The sequence below is a fragment of the Cricetulus griseus genome, chromosome 4 (assembly GCF_003668045.3).
Source record: "Cricetulus griseus strain 17A/GY chromosome 4, alternate assembly CriGri-PICRH-1.0, whole genome shotgun sequence".
Taxonomy (NCBI): domain Eukaryota; kingdom Metazoa; phylum Chordata; class Mammalia; order Rodentia; family Cricetidae; genus Cricetulus; species Cricetulus griseus.
This window is the reverse complement of record NC_048597.1, coordinates 83475655-83490970: the sequence shown is the minus strand read 5'-3', so window position 1 is coordinate 83490970 and position 15316 is coordinate 83475655. Positions and strand designations below refer to the sequence as shown.

The following is a 15316-nucleotide window of genomic DNA, read 5'->3' as shown; positions in this document are numbered from 1 at the left end:
ATGGCCCATAGGCCCTCCCAGGGTGGTTGCTATGCTCTACGTGTCATTGCTGTGCACTTGTCCATAAAGCACACCCAGAGCCGTAAAGTATAGCACCACCAGCTAACTTCTGATTGGTTCCTTGCCACGAGGCAGGCATCTAACCTCTTAATGACTAAGGCAAGGTCAGAAAAGCACGTGTTCAGCTGTTATGGCTGCCAAAATGGGGAGCTGGTCCCTTCAAGGGTTACAGGAGTGTGCCACCACACTCCAGTAGATTTAGTTATTCATTATTTTGTATGTATGTACATGTATTTTATATGTTTGGGTGTATCCAGAAGAGGCCAGGGGATCTCCTGCAACTGGAGTCACAGGCAGTTTTGAGCCTGATGTGGGTTTGAGAATTGAACCCAGGCTGTCCAGAAGGGCAACAAGTGCTCTTAACTGCTGGGCCATCTTGCCAGCCCTCTTCAGTGGCTTTTGAGCAGTGGAAAATACAGCAAACCCTCAATCCTTATGATGCCCAGGGGCAGGTGAGTCAGGATCTGGATCCTGGCCGTTTCTCTCTTCTGTTTGCTTACTGTGCACTAGCCACAGAGGTCTTGTTCCTCCTCTTCTTTTTCAGACTTATTTGTTCAATGTTTATGAATGTTTGCCTGCATGAATGCACATGCTCCACATGCATCCCTGGCTCCCACAAAGGTCAGAAGAAGGCATTGACTCCCCTGGAACTGGAGTTGAAGGAACCGGCTTCCCTTTTGGCAGCCATAATGGTCGAACATGTGCTTCTATGACCTTGTCCTAGAAACCAGAAAGTCAGATGCCTGTCTCGTGACAAGGAACCAATCAGAAGTTAGCTGGTGGCGCTATGCTTTATGGCTCTGGGTGTGCTTTACGGACAAGCGCACAGCAATGACGTAGAGAGCATAGCAACCACCCTGGGAGGGCCTATGAGCCATAACAACCAGTTGACCAATCAACACAGGGCAAGCCCTCCAAGCCTGGAAGCACACCAATCCTGAGCCTGTGCGTACCCCTAGACACTCCCCTTACGCTGCCCTATAAGATCTTTGGGGAGACCTTAGGAGCCGTCTTTTTCTAGCCGTCTGCCATGGCGGGTGGGTAAAAGACCCGAGCTAACATGGGGTTAGCTCGTTAAATTACAATAAAGCCTGGTGCAGTTTGCAGCAAGCTCTCGAATCCGCCTGGTGATTGGGGTGACCGCGAACCTGGCATGAGACCCCGAATACTTCAGTTTTCGGGGGTCTAACAGAGTTAGCGATAATTGTGAAATGCCATGTGGGTCCTGGGAGCCGAACTTGAGTCCTCTGTGAGAACAACAGATGCTCTAAGCACTGAGTCATCTTCCAGCCCCTCATGTCTTACACAGGCACATTCCAGCCCAGGAAGGAGCTACTACACACCTGTGACTCACTCTGCTTAGAATGCTGTTCTCCAACTCTTTACAGGGCTGCATGCTTCCTGCAGGTCCCTGCTCACACGACACCTCAGAGAAGAGCTGTCCCTGAATGTCCATTTAGATTTCCCTGCATCTCCTTTACCTTGACCCTCTCAGGAGCCTGCTTTCTCCATAGACTTTACTGTAAACTAGAATATGACTCCTCTGTATGCAAGGATGTGACTTGTCTGCCTGTCATCGTCTTCCCAGTATTTAAAAGTTGTCTAGTACATAAAAAGAAGCCTTCATATGAATGAACAAATTACTTAAAAAAAAAATCTATATTTGAAAAGATTAAAGGGAGCCTGGTGTTGGTGGCGCATGCCTTTAACCCCAGCACTCGGGAGGCAGAGGCAGGTGGATCTCTGTGAGTTTGAGGCCAGCCTGGTCTCCAGAGTGAGTTCCAGGACAGGCTCCAAAACAATACAGAGAAACCCTGTCTTGAAAAACCAGAGGGGGGGAGGGAGAGGGAGAGAGGAGAGGGAGAGAGGGAGAGAAGAAAAAGAAAAGATTAAAGGGGCAGGGAAATTTCAGTGGAGCGTTTGTGTAAATCCCTGGGTTTAATGGGGAGGGGACACAGAATACTAACAAAACAGTGTGTAGGAGTAAGAGGGTTGGTGTTTGCCTGTTCTATTATCTGTCTGTCTGTCTGTCTGTCTGTCTGTCTGTCTGTCTGTCTACCTATCATCTATCTGTCTGTCTATCTATATTTAGCAGTCATCTATCATCTATCATTTATCTCTGTCATCTATGTATCTATCATCTCTCTATCATCTATGTATCTATCATTTATCTATCTATATCTATTTCTATCAATGTCTATCTTCCTATCATCTATCTATCTATCTATCTATCTATCTCTATCATCCACCTATCACCTATCATCTCATCATTATGTTGTCCTATGTGGTCAGTACAAGGCCTTAGTGCCTGTTTACTTCCACCTCTTGTCCCATGCCCTCCTTCATACCTCACCCCTGACAGTCCTTCAAGCTGTGGCTCAAGGGCCACCTCCTCCCCCAGCAGCCTTCCTGAGGTACTCACTTGCATTCTTGTTGACTGCCTATTCCCCAGACTTAGACTGATGGGAGATTAATACCAAATACTTGGTGACAGTACTTGGTGTAGATGCCTATGTCCCAAAGCCTTTCTCGGGGTCTGGAAATTCTTTCGAGTCCTTCCGTCACCCCAGTCTATGTACTACTGAGTACACAATACTTACATCTACTGAGCACCCACTACCACCATACACATGTATTGAGTGGGAACTGTTTTCATTTTATTTCAAGACTTGGGAAAACAAAACATAGACAGAGTAAGTAATTTGCCTCTAGTGTTAAGGTGTGGATTCAAACACAGCTATAGCCCAAGCTGTACCACATGACAGGTCACACGACAAAGGACCCTATTCCACAAATGTGCTGTGGGTTAAGCTACTTCTTCTTGGTCATATTGCCTAATACTGGGAAGTCTCTATTTTCTCTGTGTGAGGGGGACAGGATAGCGCCCACCTTCTGAGTGTTGGGAAGCCTCAAGCTGTGAGGTGGGTGTGACAGGCTTGGTGCACAGCAGGGCAGGCATGGGGCAGATGTTGGTTAGGCCCAGCCATGAGTGAGTGATCTGGTCTGGAGTTAAGTAGAGCTCAGAACGTCTCCTGGGAGCCTAGGATAGGAAAGGAAGGCACTGGGCTTCCTGCGGGCTGTTTGTGTTTGTCCTCCAGACCTGCTAATCTAAACATCTCTCACTCCCCAGGAATTATTTTGGGACCAGGCAACAGCACACTGTTTATCGAAAGAGTCACAGAGGAGGATGAAGGTGTCTATAGGTGCAGGGCCACCAACCAGAAGGGAGCTGTGGAGAGCTCAGCCTACCTCACCGTGCAAGGTAAACAGCTGGCAGCCTGGACACCTGTTTCCCTGTTGGCTTAACTTCCCACCTCCTGTTCTCCTCTGGCAGCCCAGTGGGGCCTTCCAAGCCCTTTCTCTGTTCTGGACACTGCTAACACTGTGGCTCAGTCTGGAGGCAGAGGTTGGCTGTCCTCCAGAGCCTCAACCCAGCCTTCTCAGCAGGGGGTGGGGGAGGGGAGAGTACTTCCGGGAAGAAGGGAGCCTAGGGTGCCACTGACACTGCTGTGGGCAATGTGACTCACAGTGCCCCAAGGGGTCCACATCTGTGAGAAAAAAGGCCAGGAAGTAAGGAAATGGGAGGGGGGACCCCACTGAAATTGTTCATCCACACCCCACACCCCTTTTCTAAGTCCTAGGAATTAGATGTTACTTTTTCTTCAGCTGTTTTTTGTTGTTGTTGTTTTGCTTTGTTTTGAGACAGGATTTCTCTGTATAACAGTCCTGACTGTCCTGGAACTTGATTTATAGACCAAACTGGCCTTGAACTCACTAAGACACCCCCCCACACACACTGCTTTCCAAGTGCTGGGATTAAAGGCATGCACCACCAGTGCCTGGCTCCTCAACTGGTTCATAACATGAGGAGACACAAAATATTCTTAGATGCAATACATACAGAATAGCTCCCACCCCAGAGACTGCCCTGTGTGCTTCCTGGGCCCCAGACAGTGTGTTGCAGAGCAAATCATAAAGTAACTGGGTCCCTACTCTGACTGCAGCCATGTGGCTTCCATTTGGAAAACAGTTTCAACCCAGGCGTCAGTTTTGCCATGCTAAGCACCATCCCAACCCTAGAATTTACAGCCTTGTAGCATTGTGCATGGGCACCTCTCAAATCCAACATCAATGGCATATTGAGAGTCAATGATGGAATGTGTTCAGTAACCGTTCCACAGTGCTCAGTGGTGTATATGAGAGCATGTGGCTGCTTCTGGGGAGAAGCCAGGAAGGAAGAAAGGCTGAAACTATTCTCCCACAAATCCGTACTTCCAAAAAGAGGACAGCAGTCCCCAAACAGCCTGAGGAATGCTCGTATGTCCCCCAAATCTCTCTTGTTTTAAAATAGTCTTCCAATTCTGCCACACATCAAGAGAGACTGAGCAAGCATCTGGCTTGAACAGCCTCTCTCTCAAATGTCTGCTCCTCTGTCTCTGGCAGGAACTTCAGGTGTAGCTATCGAAGCAGCTTTCTCAGGCCAGGGCAAAGCAGAACACAAGAGATGTCCCTCAGCCTCATAGGAAGGCAGCACACGCCAGTGTGTGGAGCAATTAGGAAGCCCCCAGAGGCAGGAAGTGGTAACTGGACTCTCACAGGCAGTGACAGCCCTGATGAAGAAAGTTCACGGTCTTCTGAGACTCACCTCAACCCACCACAGAGCTGCTTTGCCTTGTTAAGTACCTGTCCCCATGTCAGCAGTGGCTGCGTAACTGCTGGTTTGGGAGAAGCCTGACGTGAAGTAGGAGGAATGTGCACACCACGTATAAATCTTCCCTCTTTTGCCAAGACAGCCTGGGCTTCTCAGGAACCATGTCACTTGACCTTGTGCTTTGCAACATCTGTGACCCCGGCTTTCACCTGCAACAGCTCTCCCCAGCCTCTCAGGTGATGAGGTTTTGGGGATGCTGGTGTTGGCTCCATATAAGGATAGAATTTGAAACAGAGAGCAGTTTGCAAGTTGACAGTCCATGGAACTCAGAGAAGCCTGTGCACATGAGTTAGGTCCAGTTTCTTGAAGTACTCTGGGATCCCTGGATTAATGTGGCCATGTGACACTATCCAGAACAGTTGTCCACGGTTATCTGCAGATCATCTGATAATTGGAATTGGATTCTTGCCCTTGACTATAATTGAAATTGGGTTCTCGCCCTTGAACGCATGACTCATGTCACTGAGGAGCCCCGAAGCATCCCCGAGCTTCAGACGTGGTTTCCTGGTATACTCCTATCTTGTCCAGTTGAGGTTAGGAATCTAGGCACATGGGTTGTGTCTGTGGCTATGTTTAACAGATTTTAAAGAGGTTCAGGAATCAGCCAGGAAGGAAACCGTCTGCTCGTTTTATTTCCTTTGAAAAAGGAGTCTTATACTCAGAGATAAAATAATGTGTTATTTTTGTATCTAAAAAGAATAAGTGGACAGGGGAGTCAAAGAGGCTTCTTTAAATAATGCCAGGTTTTGTTTGGTTTGGACTGGACCTTGAGCACATGTGGAGGCCACCACAGGGTGTGTGTGTGTGGGGTGTCCAGTGTCAAGACCATAGTAGAAGTGTCACCAATCAAGATCATTTCTTTTTTCAAAGCTTTATTTTATGTATATGAGTGCTGTGTCTGCATGTACACCTGCAGGCCAGAAGACGACATCAGATATCATTATAGATGGATGTGAGTCACCATGTGGTTGCTGGGAATTGAACTCATGACCTCTGAAAGAGCATCCAGTGCTCTTAACAGCTGAGCCATCTCTCCAGCCCCCTCAAGATCGTTTCTGAAATTAACATATTTGGCCCATTTGTGTCCGAAGACTTAACCCAGGCCCTGACTCTTCACATTGAGGCTGATAACTATGATCCACGAAAGAACTTTTCTTACAACAGACTTAGGCATCACTGTACTTTAATGGTTTTCATAACTACATAAGACAAAACATCTCAGAGAATGACTACTGTTAGAAGCATCTGCTAAAGATGACTTGAGAGAAGACCCAAAGAGGTCACAGTCTCAATGCTGGACACAGTGTCATAGATACAGATACACATGGGCCATGGCAACGGACACTCACATTTATTTGAGAAAGGACCCATACAGTAAGAAGCAGGTAACACATCCCCTAATCAGATCCCAAGTTTAATAATAAAAAACGGCTCAAAACAAACTCAGCAGGTATCTCTGTGTTCCACCCCATGGTCGGCATTCCATTCCCAGGTCCTCTTTGGCATTCAGCCTAACTCTAAATTCTAAACTAACTTGGGCCTTCATGTTTCTCCTCTAGTAGATGCTGGCAATCTTCAGAGGTTCCCAAGTGACAACCCATGCTCAAAACAGATGAATTGCCTGTTCCTAGTTGCACATGGCAGGCTAGGGGCCCTAAATATACCCTTTTTTTTTTTTTTTTCTTTTGACTTTCAACTCTAAACTACAGGATAAACATCACCTTAGCAAAGAATTTAAAAATGGTACCAGAGTTCAGTTAGGGTGAGCTGAAACATTTGTAGATATTCTTGGAGCAAAATAATTAGACTTCAAACATACCCATCTCATTTCTTCCCACGGAAACCAGGCTGACATGAATCTACACAGAGTTTCCCAGACATAGATGGTAGCTTTGCTAACCTGGTGTTGGGCCCTGGGAAGGCCTGGGCATGTCAGTTATACCTTGTCTTATCAAGCATGCGACATACTGTGTTAAGCAATGCACTAGTCTACTTAATTCTTTCACTACTGTGTATATAGGTATTTTGTCTACCTACACGAATGTGCACCTTAGGCATGCAGTGCTTGCAGAGGCCAGCAGAGGGCATCAGAGACCCTGGAACTGGAGTTGCAGATGATTGTGCGTCAACATGGAAGTGCTGGAAATCTAACCCAGGTCCTCTAGAAGAGCAGCCAGTGTTCTTAACCACTGAGCCATCTTTCTATCCTCATCCCCGATCCCTGTTTAAACTTTGGAGTGATCCTGTGAGAAAGTTCGGTTGTTGAAAATAAGAATCTAGTAAGAACCACAGAGAGATCAAATAACATCACAGGGAGGATAAGCTAGGAAGTGGCAGGCTGAGAATCAGAAATGCTTGAATCCCCCTCTTCTGCTGTGTCTCGTGTCACATGGCGGGTGGGAGCCTCTGTTTCAGAATCTAAGTCACTTGGGGGAAATTTCCACCCTTCCTAGTGTTTCAGATCTGTAGTACAAAGTGGGAGTGAGAATAGTGGTTGACTAGCCTGTTACAGGACAAAGGGAATGTGTCATGGCAGCATCTGAAGTATTACTATTATTAGTTTTGGTTCATGTGGTCCTCAACTCCAGCAAAACTTTCAATATTACATACTTTTCCTGAGCTTTCTGTTAGTCATCCAGCTGGTGTCCCAAACCACTGCATTCCTGTTTAGCTTACAATTTAGTTTGATGTGATAAAAATGCATTAGAGAGAAAAGTGTTACAAATTGCAATTTCAATTGCTTGTTTTTTTATCACTCCCCCAAAAGGTACTTTAAATTTAATCCAAGTATGCTAGATCTACATGTTAGAGTCCTGAAGAGAAGATTCTTAAAAAGCATTGAAAAAGGTGTTGGAGACATGGCTCAGCAGTTAAGAGCACTGGCTGCTCTTTCAGAGGACCTGGGTTCAATTCTCAGCACCCACATGGCAGCTCAAGACTGTTTGTACTCCAGTTCCAAGGGACTCAGCACCCTCACACAGACATACATACAGTCAAAACACCAACGCACACACAGAAAATATATAATAAACTTTTTTAAAATAAAAAAGCATCAAAAACCGTTACAATACCTACAGGCCAATTGTACTATTCCAGTAGTGACAGGGAAAGCATGTTGAACCTAAGGCAGACGATGGCACTTGTGTTTAACATATTAGAATGAGGTCTAATCGTTCCTCATACATATAAATTTTTATTGACGTTCTCTGGGCCTGAGGTAGAAACATAGAAGGAACATATTTCTGCTACATTATTCGTTACTTCAAATTAAAATAACAGTAGACCCTAGATCACCTAACCCACCCTGCAGGGTCAGGTAAAGCCTTATGAGAAGGCGGTTACTCTAAAAGATGCCAGGCAATTGTGTCAAAATCTGGTTTGTTTTGGGCAAAAAAGGCAAGCTATGATGCATGGAGTGTGCCTGACTGAAAAGAAGTGAAATAAAGCAAAACCAAACCTAATCCAACTGTCTTGCATTTGAGGTCCAAAAGGTGATGAGGAAAACTAAAATTTTATTCATTTATTTTTACTTTACTAATTATGTATGTGCATATGTTTTACCTGTATGTACATCTGTGTACTGTGTGTGTCTGATGCCCGAGGAGGCCAAAAGAGGGTGTCGGATCCCCTGGAACTGGAGTCACAGGTGATTGTGAGCTGTGGTACTGGGAATTGAACCTGGATCCTCTGCAAAAGCCCTTAACTGCTGAGTGTATAAAACTGTATTTAAAAGTTCAAAGGGGTTGGGAGAAGGGGAGGGAGTGGAAGGAAAGTTTCAAGCCACAGTTGACAACAGTTTGCATGTTTACCCTGTTATCTTCATTTTTTTTTTTTTTTAAGAAACTGAGGCTTGGGTCTGCCACACAGCTGCTTGAAGCCTCCTGCAAGGACATTTTCCCAATTCCTGATGGCAGTTGCTCTAGTCCCCCACCACCCACCACTGACCCCCACCCCACCCCTAGAGCAGGGTAGGCTCTGGGGACAAAACTCCTTGTGACTTCCTTCTTGGGAACTCACCTGTTACACTCTGTGTGCCAAGCTGGCGCCTGCTGCTACACAGAATCACATGCCAGGCCAGTGTGTGTCCCTAGCTACTGCAAAAACACCTAAACTTTCGCTTAGGTCAGCCTACCCAGTGAAAGCCTGTCCTTGGTAACTGTCCTGTGAAGGTGTGCTGCCAGTTTGTGCCAGTGCACAAAGAGCTGCCATCTCATCACCAGAGAGGCTCAAGACACCATGCAATGCGACTCTTGACAAGATACACTACCCCTCAGAATTCAGATTAGCTGCTAAGTGGCACCCAGAGGTATGACATGAACCTGGGAAGGCAACTGACAAACACTAGTCTGTGTCAGAGGGTGAGCATCTCTAACAAAAGGCTCCATTATCATATACTCTCAGCCAGATTCCTGTCAGCATCCTGAGGAAAAAGTCCCTGACCCTGGCCTTTTACACACATTTTATGGGACTGAAATCCCCGAGACCAGCACTCACTCCCAATGGTTTTCAAGTCCCATCCACGCTGCCTCGGGGCCTGAGCAGCTAGGCTGTTTGTGTACTCAGCTGATCACTGTCACCGCCAGTTGATGCTGGGTGTAGCCAGACTAGTGTGTAGAGAGAGCACTTAAGGGCTCCAGCCTGTTTAGCCAAAGGCTGTCCTGACAGCTCGTCCAGACAGACACAGAGTGATAGAGACAGACAGACAGAGAGAGAGAGAGAGAGAGAGAGAGAGAGAGAGAGAGAGAGAGAGAGAGTGTCACACACACACACACACACACACACACACACACACACACACACACACACACACACACAATTATCAAATAAGACCATAGATGCCACGGTGTACATTGTAAAGTCCTCAGATTTCTAATGAACATCCATGAATTCTGGTGTTAAATGGGGCCTCATGGACAGTCTTCCTAAGGGTATTCTAATGAGCTGGTTCCATAAATATGTGTTTACACACAAATAGTCCCACTGACAGGAATTTTGCTTGAGTAAGGACTATGGAATTAGAGGGCCAGTTTCCTGTCACACGGAATGCGGTGGGAAAATTCCCACAGTAAGAGAGGGCCACGGGCTTCACATTCCATGCGGGGAGTATGTGCAAAGCCCCTGAGAAGACAGTGCCATCAGCATCTGTGGCGGTTGGAGGCCGCTGCAGGGTGCCTTCAGAAGGTTCCAGTCTTACCACAGAACCTGTTTGCAGCATAAGCGTGTGTGTGTGTGTGTGTGTGTGTGTGTGTGTGTGTGTGTGTGTGTGTGTGTGTGTGTGTCTGAAGAAACCCATACTCACATGAACTTTGGCTTATCGTTTTTTCCAATCCAAGGATGTATAGTGAGATTGAAGGGCAGAGGAAGATATAAGACCTAAACATTTAAATTTTTTAACTAAATTTTTAAAATTGAGAGCAGGGCTGGATAGCTGGCTTAGCATTTAAGAGCAGTGGCTGCTCTTGCAAAGGAGCCTGGTTCGGTTCCCAGCACCCACATGGTGGTCACAAGCATCTGCAACTCCGGTTCCAAGGGATCCAATCTCTCTTTTAGGCCTCCACAGATGCTGGCACATATACATACATGCAGGCAAAAATTACCCATGCCATAAAATAAACGTAAACCGGTCTTTTTTAAAAAATGGCAGTGTTAGGCATGGAAGCCAGGGCATTAACATGCAAAGCACACACCTCCACTGAGCTATACTGCCAGCTCACCATTTGAATTCTATCCTGACAGAAACAGAGAGCACACATTGGCACGGAGGCAGCCAAATGACAGGATTGAATCTGTGCCCTGGAAAGGAGTGGAGGTGATTGGAGACAGGGAAAGCTGAGCAGATGAGAACTGGAGAGTTCTCGGCGACAGTGACAGTGGGATGAGAGAGGAGGTAATACCTTCTTCATAAGCAGTGAAAGTAGTGGGCAGGTGGGACAGAGAATGTTGCCTCTCTGCAACCATTAACAGGCTCTCATAAAGGCTCAGACAGTACGAGGAGAGGAGGAAGTGCCGGTACCCTCAGACACATGGTGGTTAAGCACAGGTTAAAACCACAGCCCTGCCACTCACAGGCAAGAGGCTTAATCTCTCAGCGCCCTCAACTTCCTCACTCAAAAAAAAAATGGGGAAACCCAACTCATAGTGTTGGCAGGAGTCTTGGTAAGTAAACATATGCCAGTCCTTAGAAGTGTCCCCAGAACAAAAGGCACGCGGTCAGGGTCCCAGAGTGCTTGCGTACATACCGTGCTTCTGTGCAGGGTATCTCACTGACTCCACCTGCCTGCAGCATAGCACTTGTCACCCAGATGCTCAGAGCCCATGGCAGGTCCTGTCCTGTGCCTCCTGTCATACCGCCATCTACAGTCACCTCCCCTGATGTTCCCATTCCCATGATGCTCTGCCCTGCCTTCATGTCTCCCATTAAAAATCCATTTAAAATACATCTTCCAGAGGTCATCGAATCCTTCAGCTTCTGAAAGCATTTTAAATTTCATTTGTTTACTATGGGGGGGGGGCGACACATGACACATGCCACAGCACATGTGTGCATATCGGAAGCTAACTTTTTGGAAGTTGGCTCTCTCTTTCCATCTTGTTTTGGAGTTGGGGTCTGTCTTTCTTCTGTCACTATGCTGAGTATTTCACACTAGCCAGTTTGTAAGTTTCTGGGGGAGTTTCTTGCCCCCCATCTCACCCAGAAGTGCTAGGAATTGCAGGTGCATATCAACACTTCCAACTTTTCACATGGATTCCAGGGAATAAAACTCAAGCAGTCAGGTCTAACACCTTTACTGTTGTGCCCAAATTCTGAACCCCAAAATCACCAAGAGGCCCATTTCGATGCAAAAGCAATGAGTCTTTTATTGCAGTTGTTTAATGAACTAACCCCATTAGCTCGGGCCTTTCATCCTTCCACCACGGCAGATGGCTGTGGAAAGACCCCAAGAAACCACCAGACAGAGATCTTATAGGGCAGCATAAGGGGAGTGTCTAGGGGTACACACAGTCTCAGGATTGGTGCACCTCCAGGCTTGGGGCATCTGCCCTGTGTTTATTGATCAACTGGTTGTTATGGCCCATAGGCCCTCCCAGAGCAGTTGCTATGCCCTGTATGTCACTGCTGTGCACTTGTCCATAAAGCACACCCAGAGCCATAAAGCATAGCCCCGCCAGCTAACTTCTGACTGGTTCCTTGCCAGGAGGCTGGCATCTGACCCTCCTAGTGACCAAGGCAAGGTCAGGCAAGCACATGTTAGCCTGTCATGGTTGCCAAAATGGGGTGGGGGGGGGCGCTGGTTCCTTCATTACCACGTTAGCCATATCCTTAGACCTCTGAAGTAGTTAGAAAGATTGCCCTCTGGCCAGGCAGTGGTGGCAAACGCCTTTTTGGGAGGCAGAGGCAGGTGGATCTCTGTGAGTTCGAGACCAGCCCGGTCTACAAAGTGAGTGCCAGGATAGACTCCAAAGCTGCACAGAGAAACCCTGTCTCAACACCCACTGCCCCCAAAAAGATTGCCCTCTGGGCTAGGAATGTACCAGCTTGGTAGGTCACTCACCTAGCATGCACGAGGTCCTGGGTTTGATCCCCAGTACCGCATGAACTGGTTATACTGTCACATGCCTATAATCTTCACTTTGAGAGGTGGGAGCAGGAAGGTCAAAGTCATCCTTGGTGATATATGTGAGTTTGAGGCCCACTTGTGGTACACTCTGTTTCAAAGGATGAAAAGTAAAGTAAGGCCAATGTTCTGGTGTCTGTTGTGAGTCACTTGGTTTGGCTCACTGGGATTCTCTAATCACTTCTCATCTTCTTGCCTCCAGCTGTATCTACTGCTGCTGTAGCAGAACTTAGTTAAGACAAAGAACCTCACCATGAGGTACTGATGTTTGAAGCTGTGATATTGTTACGTATCCATGGGGTGGGTGTGAGCACACTATGCTTGTAAGTGACCAGCCACTGATCAGCAGACCTTCCCATCATGCCTAAGAACAAGTCTCACCTGCCTTGGCCTAACTTCCTTTGTCAAATCAAAGGAAAAGGTGTTTCTTAGGAATTCCTGAAGACTAACTGAAAGGTTCAGGCATTTTGCTGGCCTGCCCCTGTTACCTGTCGGAATCCACTCAGGCAGTGCCCTGGTCAGTCCAGGCTTCCATGGGAACTAAGTCTGCACGCAGGTGTAGAGGACCCCTTTAAAAGACAGACCCCTGCCCCCTTATGCTCTCTTCTTCTCTCTCTTATCTTCGCTTCTTTTCGCTCTCTGCCTCTTCTCCTCCTCTCTTCTATTTCTCTCTCACTCGCTCTAGGTGATATAATAAACTGGTTAATGTATTCTCTTAGTCTCATGTCTCATCTTGCGCCCCTTCTTTGTTTCTAATTTCAGCAAAAACCTAACACCCCTGGAATCTTTAGGAGGGAACCTTGCTGGGCCCAGGAGACTCTTCCCTCACTGACCAGGCTATTCTGGTCTCTCTTTTGCCCTGGATTGCGGTGGGGGGGTGGAGGGGTGGGGGGGATGGGGGAAACACGACACACCCCACGCCGACAATGATACACAGCTCAACCCTAGAATCAGTGTGACTGGGCAGGCCCATACTCTCTTCTTCCCTCCCAGCCAGTCCAATCAGCTGCTGAGGCCACAGTCCCAGACACAGGGGACAAGACTGTGGGTGGCTCAGAGTGGCAAGCAAGCAATCGTGACCATCCTTGAGTTTTATTTTTATTTTTAATGTCAGCTTTGAAAGACTTTTGTGAGTCCCAAAGGGGCCCTTTTATGTCTTTTTCTTTTCAGTAGAATTTCCTCTAAAACCAATTAGGGAGATTTAACATATTCCGGATTTCGCACTTTAATGAGCTTTTCCTCCTGCCTTAATATCCCTACATCTTTACTTTCTCCTCTGGTTTTTAATTAACCATTTCTGAGAAGATCATTTGCAAACGCAGCAGAATTTCTAGAAAGTTCTCTGGGTGTGAGATCATGGCATATCTTAGACAATGGGACTTATGCTCCAGCAGAGGCCCAGCACTTGTGGGTTTCCTTGTACTGACGTTGTAAAGATTCAGGCATTATGTTGGCCTGCCGCTGCTACCTGGCAGAATGCACTCAGGCAGCACTCTGGTCAGCCCAAGGTTCCATGAGTACTAGTCTGCAGGCAGGTGCAAAGGACCCCTTTAAAAGACAGACCCCGCCCACTTGTGGTTCTTTTCCGTTCCTTTAAAGGGGGAGACAGGACTCGCCCCGCCCCCTTCATCGCTCTCCCTCTCTTTCTCTTCTTTCCCCCTTCTCCCCTCCCTTTCTCATAAAACTTCTCACTTAAGTTCTGTCTGCCTGGCGTGTTTGTCCCTCGCCCGCCATGGAATCCACCAAGGTCCTCACACGCTTTATTCCTAACAGACATCTTGGTGCGTTTTCTCTCTCTAGGCTCCTCAGACAAGTCGAACCTGGAGCTGATCACTCTCACATGCACCTGCGTGGCTGCAACTCTCTTCTGGCTCCTTTTAACTCTCTTCATCCGGAAACTGAAACGGGTAAGAGGACAGAAAAAGAGACCACTAAGCCCTGCAACTGCCCCTTCCATGCGAGCATGTCCATCCATATTGTCATTGTTCGACCTCACTGCGGCAGCCATGTTGTTGAGCTATCATAGATACAGCTAATATCACACGGCCTCATCCCTAAGCAAAGACCTACGGGTCACTAAGGAGTACCGAGAGAGGGGAAATTAGCCTCTCCCAGGGATGAACCCTCTAATTGGTTACCCACTACCAAGTGCTCAGCCCTGAAATCATGTACACACAAGCAACACTAAACAAATCAGCAGGTGGTATTTACTCAGTGAGCTCCAGGCCAGCCTGGTCTACAAAGAAACCCTGTCTCAATGTCTGTGCCCCCAGAAAAAGAAAAGAATTCAAAGGGGAAGGGATGGCTCTTCTCTATTTCCCATGAGTCTGTGTGGTACAGGGCACTAGCCCTCGTGTCAAGCCCTCTGGGAACCTTGGAGAGCAATGGCTACTGTTTACAGTTTGGAAGGAGACTGATTGGACTTCATCACACAATCAAATGTCACAGTGCAATTCTGCATCAGGTGTAATGGACAGTGGACCAAGCCTGGACATAGGGGCTCATGCCTATAATCCCAGCACTCAGGAGGCAGCAGTAGGAGGATTGCAAGTTTGAGCCAGCCTGGACAATGTAAGGAGACCCTGTTTCAGAAAAGGAAAGGAAAGAGTTAACCAATTCTTAAGGTAGACTTGGAAGAGTATAACTGGAAGGAATGATCAGAACAAAACACATTCTGCTATGCCCCCTTTCTCCCCTCACTGGAGCATCAGCCAACCTTCTCAGTAAGATCTTAAGGGATAAGAATGGAAAGATCTAGAACAGATTTAAGAAGGCTCTTATACTGCCAAGATTCTACATCCTATGAATTGGTGAGAGGGAAAGATCTACAACTTGACTGGAGAAGGCAAAGGTGAACCAGGAGGCCAAAAGAGATGGGTGTCCACCTGGGTTTTCTAACCACAATGCTAATTCCTCATTGATAAAGAAT

At 47.1% G+C, this 15316-nt stretch overlaps 1 protein-coding gene across 1 annotated transcript in view; it reads left to right on the top strand.

Annotated features, from left to right (window-relative positions):
• Positions 1–1071: 1071 nt before the first annotated feature.
• The window catches only part of Flt1 (fms related receptor tyrosine kinase 1), a 54120-nt gene continuing 39875 nt past the window's right edge, over positions 1072–15316 (top strand). Inside the window, exons 1-3 of the mRNA XM_035443178.1 lie at positions 1072–1097; positions 3191–3322; positions 14188–14294. Coding sequence (XP_035299069.1) covers positions 1091–1097; positions 3191–3322; positions 14188–14294 — 246 coding nt within the window. The 5' untranslated portion in view covers positions 1072–1090. The remainder of the gene's footprint in view (positions 1098–3190; positions 3323–14187; positions 14295–15316) is intronic.